Raw genomic sequence first — 11669 nt, 5'->3', positions numbered from 1 at the left:
ATTTTTTTACATATTGCAACCTTCGTACTGAGAAACATCCAAAAAGTAACATTAAGAAAACACTAGTGTGAAAATCACTAGTTGCACGTGTCAATATAAAGTAAAACTGTGTGCATTCAGACAATATAATTAATAATGAGCCTCGCAGGACTCTTCAACAAATTGAACAGTATAAATGACAATAAATGATAACATTTACCAAATACAACGACCACGCAGGGTCTAATAATGAGCGAAGTTAATAAACGTAGAGGTGGACCCGTTAACATTTACAGAATACAGCGACCACGTAGGGTCAAATAATAATAAGCGAAACTAATAACCGTAGAGGTGGATCCGTTAACACATTTAAACATTTAGCATGCATTCTTCATCCATACCTTCATAACAAAATATAATATTGCGACCTCGCAGGGATGTTAAATGTGGCGACCACGCAGGGTCGTTACATACGCCCCTTCCTCGGGCAAAAATTTTGGTAGAAATTTAAAACTTACAATTTCTGGAAAAATTTTACTGGAAATATTAAAGATCAAACTGGTAAGAGTCTCTGTCTCTTCTACACTTCAGTCACTTGGTCCTCTTCTTCCCCTACTACTTCTTTCTTCCTCCTTTCTTCCTTCTGGGATGGCTGCTTGGCTATGGAAAATGGGAGAGACACTGTGAGGGTGACTAGTTGGTTTGGCAACTTTGTGACCTCTGGTTACCCGTAAACTCTCGAACTGTCCCAAGAGTGTCTAGCTGCTCCACAGTCTGCACTTCTCCAGGATCAGGGGGTTCACTACTGCGATCTGAGTTTCTGGAAGAGTACCTTCTGGAAGTATATTGGACTGGACTTCCTCCTCTTCCGACCGAGGATCTCCAATTTCTGTCTTGGTCTCTCTGGAGATTGCCCCTGGGAAATTCTCTTCTTGAACGCCCTGGATTTGGTCGATAAGGTTCCCATCGACCATTCTGGTTACGGTTGAGTCCTCTGTTACCTCCAACTCTATTAAAATTCCGAGTACTCCAAGAGTTTTCTGGTTTAGTGTCACCCTTGGTCTCAATGCTTCGCACTTTGAAATTCTTATTGGGAAGTTCTTTACCTTTGAAGTCCTCTTTATTTCTCCAGAAGTCGGGGTCATCGTATATTTCAAAGTCCTTGAGGAAGCTGGTCAATTCGTCGACTGTTCTGGGAGAGTGCGCAAGGCAGAGATTTCGAGTTCTATAAGGTAACTGACCTATGATTAAATTCAGCACCTCGCTCTCGCTGAAGTTGTCACTTAGATTCCTATAGGCGGCGTAAATGCTCCAAGCGAAGCTCTCCATATTTTCATGTACGGGACGGGAATATCTTCTATTTCTTATTGCAGTTAATTGTCTCTGCTTAGCCTTCTCGGATGCAAACTCTTCTTTAAACTTTGTGCAGAAATCAGCATAGCTAGCAAAACTGTCTATGTTACCTGCCAGCCAATGTTCAGCTTTACCTGTGAATACTCTAGGTAGCAATTCGAGTCTGTAATTGTCAGGTACTTGCATGAGCTCGAAGCTTACATTGAGCTCACGAAGATATTTCTCAGCTGACTGAGCTTCGATATCACCCTTGAACTTGGGGATGTGTGCGATGTCAGACATTCTAGGCATCTTAAATTCGGTTCTTCGCCGAGGAAATGTCCCGTCCGAACTATCTGCTTCTCTAGGCCGCTTACGTTTATCTGATTGAATGGTTTCCAGATAGAAAGGATTCTGCACAGCTCTAGGAAGTTCATAAGAGGCTGCTTCAGGATTCAAACTTCTATCCCGTTCCATGGAATCTGGGAGAACCTCAGAATGGACTCCCGGTTGTATCTGTAACCGTTCAATCTTATCTTGCAGTTCGCCTACTCTTCTGACTATAGACCCAGTCTGCTCATGTATTTCTTGCCGAAGAGATACTTCCAGTTTCTGTGTCTCTCCGCGAAGAGAGTTCACCTTTTCGCCGGTTGCTTTGGCCATCGTTTCTGCAGCTACTTTCTGTTCTTGGACTGCCTTCTCCATAACTACGGCCTGCTCACTCAGAGTCTTTACTGCTGAACTTATGGTTTCTACAGATGCTTCTATCTGCTTCACTCTCTCTGGTTCTTCACTTCCGCTTTCCGTCGTAGACTGGGCTACCAATTGCAGACAGACATCTAAATTTTTCTTCATTTGTTCCTGCTCTTGCTCCATTTCACCACGCCAGACAGCTAAAGGTTCTAATTGTTCTTCCACTACTTTCACTACTTCCAGCCGACAAGAGATTCTAATTTTATCTAATTCCTCCCTAAGACTTTCTAACTGGTCTGTCTTATGTTGGGAGAAAAGTGTTCGCATCTCTGTTCTGCTTCTTTCAGCTTCTTGCTGTCTCTTCTCTTCTTGACCTTGAACTAAGGCATGGAGAGTTTCTAATTCTCTCTCTCTCTTCTCTTCAGCTTCTCGTTTTTCCATTTCTCTTTTCTCTTCTGCTTCACGTTTTTCCATTTCTCTCTTCTCTTCTAGAGACTCTATTAGACTCTGTGTCTCTAGTTTCCGTTTAGCTTCTTCTTCTGCTTTCTCAAGTGCCTTTTTAGCTTCTTCTTCTGCTTTTTCATGAAGCCTTCTCTCCTCCATGGATTCCACTACTTGTCTTAGCTCCATTACCTCTTTCTTTCTAGCTCTCTCTAATTGAGCCATATCTTTCTTTCTCTGCTTATCTTCCTCCGCTTTCTCTTTCTTTCTCTCTTCTTTATCTTTCATCAGCCATTCTAATAACCAATGGTCTGATGGGGTCGTACTAGGAGCACTTGGTTCTTGCCCGGAAGCCATCAAGGGTAATGATGAGCAAGTCTTGCATCTGGACTCTGCAGTGGAGACTGAGGTCTCTTCTTGCCCCTCACATTTCCAATGGAACTTCTGTAGACATTGGCAACACTGGAAATACTCCATCTCTCCTCCGGTATCCTCACAGCATGCGAACCCAGTCTCTTCATCTACGGTTTTCCTCCCTCTGCTTCTTAAGTTCATACTTGACGCGTCCCTTTCCATTTCTGGCACACCGTCTGTGGTTTCTTCCACAACACAACACTATATCTTCTCCTTCGTGAATTCTTTGGACGAACACTAACACTGACACTTATGAGCCCCTTCTAGTCCTTGTAGATGGCGTTTTTTTGGTTTCAGTCTTTACAATCTGGCCCCACGTTTGGGCGCCAAAAACTTTATGCAACGTCCACCCACGCAGTGCTCAGCACCACGGCGCAGGAGTACTGGTACTGGCTGCGTTCAACACGCAAAACACTGCAGTTGGGTGGTCGGCAAAAGTTTACCCATATGTGCTAACTGATTCAGTCGTAGTACACAGACTCAGAAATATCTCAGGGCTTGCTGGGTGTAAAGAAAGATTAAACCAGATTTATATATATATATCTACAAAGTTTATTATAATCTGAACACAAAGATGTCCGTTAGCACACTTACACACGTGTCTTTACCTGTACCACTTACGTGCTTTTACCTGTACCACCTTTAGACTCGAAGAGATAAGGGGGGAGCAGGGAACATCCAATTCATTCCTCGCAGTGAGGCGCCAATGGGGAGTATGGGGACCTAATTTTATTTAGGGCCTGGTCGCCGTAGGTTGTCTGGAAACCCAACGCCACACTACCCTGGCGGGGTGCCGCAGGTTGATAGGGGAAGGAAACCTCTCGCAGCAAGCGGAGCGGGTCCTCTCACTCTAAAGTGGAGTTGTTCTCTCTCGCCAATAAGCGGAGTGGGATATCTCTCACCCGAAAGTGGAGTGGGGTATCTCTCACTCGAAAGTGGAGTGGGTTCTCTTGCCAAAGGCAGAGTTCAACCTCTCTCGCCGGAAGGCGGAGTGCGGCTTCTCTCGCCCGCAGGCGGAGGACAACTTCTCTTGGGTACTTGGTCTCTCGCAAGAGCGGAGTGCACCTTCCTTCCTTCCTTCTTTAGGATGCTTGGACTCTCGCAAGAGCGGAGTTATCCTTCTTCCAGGTCCGTTGGTAAGAGAGATCTTATCGGGAGCCGACCTGAAAGCCAACTGAAGTCCGGGCCTCGCTGCGCTGGCTTTATACTCGCGGTGGCGCATGGGTGGTGAAAATAGTAACTACAAGTACGCGTTGCTAACTCATTTTTTTACATATTGCAACCTTCGTACTGAGAAACATCCAAGAAGTAACATTAAGAAAACACTAGTGTGAAAATCACTAGTTGCACGTGTCAATATAAAGTAAAACTGTGTGCATTCAGACAATATAATTAATAATGAGCCTCGCAGGACTCTTCAACAAATTGAACAGTATAAATGACAATAAATGATAACATTTACCAAATACAACGACCACGCAGGGTCTAATAATGAGCGAAGTTAATAAACGTAGAGGTGGACCCGTTAACATTTACAGAATACAGCGACCACGTAGGGTCAAATAATAATAAGCGAAACTAATAACCGTAGAGGTGGATCCGTTAACACATTTAAACATTTAGCATGCATTCTTCATCCATACCTTCATAACAAAATATAATATTGCGACCTCGCAGGGATGTTAAATGTGGCGACCACGCAGGGTCGTTACAACGGTCAATCATTGTGAGTTCATGTAACTTTTCTCCTTTATTGTTTAATTAAACTAAGATATTTTCATCGATATTCTCAAAGCGTTTCATTTACCGTGTGATCAAAAATCTATTTCTATAGGCTTGAATTAGTAGGTTAAGACATTTAAGTTTGATGTTCCTAGTACTCATCAAGTATTTCGAGTAGGTTAACTTAGTTAAATTAGTACTTGTACACTTTGCCTCGTCTTCTGCACACATATGTATGTAAAGTTCTTAATACGACAAAATACTTTTTAGAACTATGACAACGATAACTTGCAGCCAAATTTGAACCAGAGAAATGAAAATATCTGCAAATTACAAACTGGATTTGCTTTTTCAAAGTCTGAAACTACTATCTTACAAACTATTTCATCATTCTTCCTCCACATAAAACTTTTCAAAAAATTTTTGCATGTGGAACTTTGATCCGTACGTAAATTATTGTACAGTAAATAAATATATGAAGAAGGTTGGGAATTCTTTCGAATTTAGAGTAAGTATCAAATGCAGAGTAAAATTTTATCTAGATTGTATATTGCTTCTTTCACTTGATAATTTCAAAAATAAAGTTACATTATGGAGAATGGTAAAGATTAGATTTTAAGTATATCAGTATAATTTTAATACTTTCTAATGTTATGTAAAATTTGAAATGTTCCTGGAAATGATTGCAACGTTCTGAATGAATAAGAAGGAACTAATCAGTCAGAAAACTAAATATTAGGCTTTTGTACTGCGTTGTGTTAAATGTTGTAAATAGATTATACCGGACTACTATCGGATTAAAAATTACGGATATTCAAGTTTGGACTCCAATTAAAAGTTAATCAGTAGAACCACATAAAAACGAGTTACATCAAAATTCAGCTTATTCAATTCTGTGTCAATCTATAGTTACCAATTTATTTTTTATTATGCCTTCTATTTTTATTATCGTGAGAACAAGATAGGATTATTTTTTAGTTTGGCAAACTATCGCTCTCTTTGAGATTCTATAAATAAAGAACGGGTGTTTTTTTATTTATAGATTATATATTATATAATTTATTTATTTATTATCCAAACTCTAATATCCATAATTTATAATCCGATAGTACTCCTGTGACGTTCTGTGAGGCCCGTAGTACCTCGGAGACCTCTGTCGATCTCCTTGGCGTAGTGGTTAGCACATCGCGCTTCGACGCCAGGGGTCCCGGATTCGAATCCAATCGGGTAAGACATTGATTTGTCCTTAATGGGAAAATTGAGAATTTAGTAAATGTGATAGTATATGTGAAAACAAATATTGATTGATTGATTGATTTGCTTCATTTTACTTCGCTTCTTGTGCCACTTTTGGCTAATTTGCGAAGATAGGGATGAGTGATGAAATGATGAATGAACACTCACAAACATCCATGCCCAAGCCAGGTTTCGAACCCAAATCTCTGGCGTTGAAGTGCGATGTGCTAACCACTACGCCAAGGAGGCCGGCTTGTGGAAACAAAGAAAGAGATCCTCTTATGGGTTTTCCTTTCATATATAAAAAAAGACAGAAAAGCAAAAATTAACCAAATCTGTCAATCAATTCTTTCTTTGTAACTCTTTCACTATGCAATTCTTCATTAGCATGCAACGTTTCTTATTAAAATCATAATACGATTTATGAAGTGATGAAATCTGAAATTCTAATTAAAACACGGACAACCTTCTTTGTAATATATCGATCATGTTTCAGAAAAATGAATTTTTACAATACTTTTGCATGTGCAATTTTCCCATCTTTTAAAAGTAGCATGTTTTAATTATATTACTAATCATTAAAGAAATACCTCAATACCATCCCGAAGTATGATAATTAATATTTACCCCTCAAAGTAATGAAACACTTTCCCTCTCTGAAACTCGCATAGAAATGATAGCGGCCGTTTGCTTCTGCTAAGCCCCGAACGAACATAACCGAAGGGGCAACGAGCATAACCGATCCTCCCACATGACGTCACGCGTTCGTGCATGATCGGCAATTTTCGGATGGCGCTACCTTATAGTATATTAAGTTACCTTGACATCAACCATAAACATTCATAATATATCTCACCTAGCAACCCACACTCAAATGTCTTAAGGTTAGTCCATAACCATTGTAACAGAGTACCAAATTGAACAAAACAAATTATGACGTCATAGACATTTAACATATTAAACACTGAAAATGACACATTAAGTGGGTGTGTATCAATTTTGTATTGGATTTAGTTGTGTGTTAAGTAAATAAATATGACTACCCACTTAGAAATATTTTCTCTGCCCATTCAATATTTTTCTCCGGTGCTGTCGTTGCTCTTTTTTAGTTGAATTTTGGTGAGAATGAGATGGGTTAATTTTATATATCCAGGGGCAGTGGCGTGCCCAATGGGGGGTTGGTGGTGGTTATAACCCCCCCTTTGGCCCAGTATTCCTAAAAAAAAGAACGTCAAATGTAGGAAAAAATGGCAAAATGAGGGATGACTACCAAAAATAGTGTACATAATCTCTCTCTTTCGAAAATCCTGGGCACGCCACTGTCCAGGGGGACCAGTATCTTCCCCCTTAGACGTGACAAGCTTCAAATTATGGAGGGCAAAGTAACCATTCTCGAGTTAACCTAAATTGTTATTATTGTGTATGATGATTTACATGTACTGACTCATCTTCATAGTCGCTATTAGCCAGAAGTGACAGAAACGCGACGCGAATTAACAAAAAACCAAGCAATCAAGCAAACAATTTAGATGTACCAAGTTACCAACTGGTATCATTGACACTTTGTGCACTTTAGGGTCAACATATATGTGTCAATTGACATATTTTGGGTTCTGTGAATAGGAAACAATTCCAAAGTAATTAATGAAAAAGTTAAATCGGGAAGGGAGTAGGAAGAAAGTGCCCCCAACGTCGTCGTCGCCAAAGTCAGGACTGGAATACAAATCTTCAACCACACCGCAAACAAACAATAGATATAAGGCAGCTGCAGCAACTATCTTGTAAATTTGAAACAATTGACAAGCAAGATATTTCAACCAACAATAACTAACATGATTGATGTTATTGCTAAGCGATTTGAATACTAAGGTACGCTTGCCTGAGCAAAGGATCTTCCATCTGTGGTGCTGGCACTCTTCTAATTTTCAAACTTTTCAAATTTAACAGGTGGGTTATAATCAAACCACGAAACGTTGTTTGTTTTATGTATCATGTATGAAACATATTTTTTAACGTAGCTGTTAAGGCAATTAGTTAAAATTTGACTTTTATGAGCAAGTGCAATGACGATTACCATGATTTTGTTTTTCAGAACAAGTTGAAAAATGAAATTAAAGTTCCATTATAAAAAGAATCTCTTCCCCAAGCCAATCTCAGCCCCCAACATTTCTGATTTTCTGGCACTAGTGGCGAATTTTACCAACCAAGAAGTTTATAATATTTGACGGAAGTTACAGAAGGGAATAAAAATTTAATTGTAGAGTGTGGTAAGAATGTTGAATGAAATACTACTTAGTATTCCCATGACTTCGCTTTTTATTATTATTATTATTATTATTAGTAGTAGTAGTAGTAGTAGTAGTAGTAGTAGTAGTAGTAGTAGTAGTAGTAGTAGCAGTATTATTATTATTATTATTTTAGGGCTGTATGTTTCTGGTGTATATAGGAATTCACGTTATGAAAAACCAATGAAATGAAGGCGCTTCATTAGGACATATGTATGCATATTTGGGCCTGTTGATTAAGCATATTTTAATTATTTTTCGGTCATATTCAGTATATTTTGGCTTTTTCGCTTACTCATTTCTGTTCCCAAGCAGATTCAATTTGCTCGTCTTGTATGTACCAGTCGAAAAAAAAAGAAGCATTTCTAGATACCAGACGTTGTTACTGGGAATAGGCTATGTTTTAGGTGTGCATTTGAAAGTTTACAAAATCAGGGCTCATGAAGTGAACTGACAATTAACATATCAAAATATTGCAACACACTAATCTGATATTTTAAGAAAACAAAAGTAAAATATGACGAAAAGATTCTTTGGGGCTATCACCTGGTCGATAGCCCGAGAGAATATTTTCGTCATTCGTCGCCAGGAAAGCTTCAAGTCTTACTAAAAGTAAATATGCCCACATAATTTCAAATTCCACATTGCTCACTGGTTTATGGTCTCTGTGTTAATCTTACGTAAGTACTTGTCCCCAACAAGTAAGCGGTTGCAGTGGACATTATTAGGTTGGCAATTGTTTTCTCGCCTGGGATGGGAGGTTTACCTCTTTCCTGTATGATTCAACATGGTGAATTGGAATCAGGCTTTACATACGTAAATAACATCCTCCAGCTTCGAATAACATATTTAAGAATAAGGAATTTACATTTTTATGACAGTATATTTTAATGTTTTAGGGTATAATTAAGGAAATTTAAGTTATAAATGTATTTTTGTTACTCATATTTTGGTGATCATAAAAATTCTAACCCTACCGACATCTATATCTTCATGGAAGAGGAGTAGTTCAAGAATTTAGAAGCACTGAGGTCAATCCAGTGCATCTCAATTTTTTCTGTAACTTTCTATTTACGTGTTTCTCCTAGTGAAATACGTATTTTATTAATGCAAATTACATGATTTTTAAAATGTAGAACGTAAGACTACGATGTAGATCGTGTCCAGAGGAAAGAGAACCTTGTTTTACATTCACCTTTCAAGTTAGACGGAAGGTTAACAGTTTGCGAATAAAAATTATCAGTAACATGCAAACGGAGAAAACCTTATGACGCTTTCGTCGAATTTTCAACCCCAAGCTAGTGGAGGGAGCGTCGGACACAGCGATAGCAGAGACGTAATATTTAACGTTGTTGAAGTATTTGGCAACGAAACATGGAAAAGAAGTTATACCTATAGCAGCAACACGAGTGCTGCACATGAGGGGTCTCCCTCCCTTATCGCCAATGTGGATTAATTTAAATCAGGTTGATTAAAATCGCGATTTAAATTATTTTAATTAAATAATTTATAGAATAATATACATAAGGATTTTGTAGGTATCAGAATCACTTTTGGTGAAAGTACATTAATCTCGTAATCATTTTATGGTGTTTATTAGGTTCTATGAAAGGAAAAGAAAGAAAACGAAATATATGTACTGATGAGGTGAAGCTCATAGGAAAGGAATTATAATATGTAAACTGTAAACGTAATTAAATTTTTCTTGATTAAAAATTCAATAATTTTTATAGGCAAAAATAGGAAACATTTTGTGTGGAAAAATATACAAAATACTAATAGTAAACCATAAATAATGTCATTATCATTAAACTGTAATGGACTGATATTTTGCAAACTATCATTTTAAAAAATCTAAAATTCGGCTACTAAGACTTTAAAAAATATTTTTAGTTCCAATTATAGAGTACATCCAGATTATAGAGTTCATCCAGAATGTTTTATTTTCACTGGAAGAAAAGTTACTGAAATTATTATAGTTTCATTAACACACTGAACAAACATTCCCATAGTAGGTTCATATATACAGTATCAGAAACAGATAAATGTATATTTATATATATATATATATATATATATATATATATTCCTTAATTAAACTGTTCAAATATTTTACAGGGTCGTTTACTAGAAAAAAGCCTTTCTATATAAAAAAAACATATCTATATGTATGGTGTCAAAAAACAGCAATTTTAAGCGTATTTTTTAAAAATAAAAATAATCATCAAAATCATGATTTATATCCACCATGCTTATCGCACAACGTGAGAACAACCTTGCGTTCTGACGTCGCCGCAGAATACTTTCATTGTTAGGCTAAATGCCTAAATTGACAGGTTAGGCTTAGTTCTCTTAGCATAAATAATTACATAGCATAAATAATTACATTTGCAGTGCATTTATGCTAAGAGAACCAAACCAAACCTAACAACGTAAGCATTCCTCGTCTGACGTGAAAATGCAAGGTTGTTCTCGCGTTGTGCAATAAGCGAGGACCCCCCCCTTTCAGTGAAGGGGAAGCGATGGGAGACACTGCAATTTTTCGTGGCTTGACCAAAAGGTATTATTTATTCTAAGAGACCTAAATCGAAAGCATTTAGCCTGACGTCAGAAAACGAAAAGCGGGGCTTGCCGAAAAAGGTGTGTGACAAAGAAGTGTGCGATAAATGAGACCCGGGAGTTTGTCAGGGGTTTTCTCGTCTTGGTAGAGATTTAAGAGTGGTTTCTAAATCCGTATTTTTGGCCATTTTAAAGGTGAGCTAGGCAGCATGTTTTCCCACAAGACCATATCCGGTCCTACGATTGTTTTCAACGAGGAGCCTCTGGAGCTGGTGGGCGACAACCAGAACATCAGAGTAAGGACCAACATTTCGACAATAAGCATCAAGGGCAGCGGAGGGAGAATATACGTGGAGGAGAACGCTGGCCAGATCTTGGTGCAGGGTTCAGGCGGCGTTGTGGAAGTCTCCAGCAACACTGGAGAGATCGGATATACCGGGAACGCAGGCCTTGTCGTGGCCGCCGACAACAGAGGTGACGTCACTTACATGGGGAACTTCGGACAGGTTGAAGTGTCCGGTGGCAGAGGGAGCGTCCAGGTGTTCGGACTGTGCACCAAGGTGTCCAGGCGGGAAGAAAAGTCGTACGCCTACGTTGGGCTGCTTTCCCTCGCATGCATTGCCGCCACATTGTCCGGCGTGTATCTTGCTGACAAAATTACAAAGCTCGCCGATGTGGCTTCCAGAAGCGGCTTTCTCAAGTGAATCTACCCAAGTCTACAGCCATGTTGGATAATCTCTATGTCTTGTACCAGTAAATATTTCTGTCCAGAATCTTTGGCAAATGTAAGTAAACAGTTGAAATTCTCTTGTTGTTGTTACTCAATGCGGTATTTGTAGGGGAGGAGGGATAATGCTCGGCGACCGCTAGTGATAAAACCAGGCGAAGCGAAGTGAACATGTAAGCATATCTCCCTCTGAGACGCGGGAAAATGCGTCAACAGAACTTCTGTTGTCTGCTTCTATTGAAATCAAATGGCGTAACGCTCACTACAGCGAGACGCGCGGA

General features: G+C 38.9%; 1 protein-coding gene across 1 annotated transcript; it reads left to right on the top strand.

The window, feature by feature from the left end:
- Positions 1 to 7672: 7672 nt before the first annotated feature.
- LOC146000017 (uncharacterized) lies at positions 7673 to 11451 on the top strand. The gene is made up of 2 exons (XM_083137324.1): positions 7673 to 7764; positions 10857 to 11451. The coding sequence occupies exon 2, from the start codon at positions 10871 to 10873 to the stop codon at positions 11363 to 11365; it is 495 nt and encodes a 164-aa protein (XP_082993450.1). The 5' UTR covers positions 7673 to 7764; positions 10857 to 10870; the 3' UTR covers positions 11366 to 11451.
- Positions 11452 to 11669: the final 218 nt, after the last annotated feature.

Source organism: Lepisma saccharinum, chromosome 16 (assembly GCF_977018435.1).
Source record: "Lepisma saccharinum chromosome 16, izLepSacc3.1, whole genome shotgun sequence".
Taxonomy (NCBI): domain Eukaryota; kingdom Metazoa; phylum Arthropoda; class Insecta; order Zygentoma; family Lepismatidae; genus Lepisma; species Lepisma saccharinum.
This window is presented reverse-complemented; position numbering and strand designations above follow the sequence as displayed.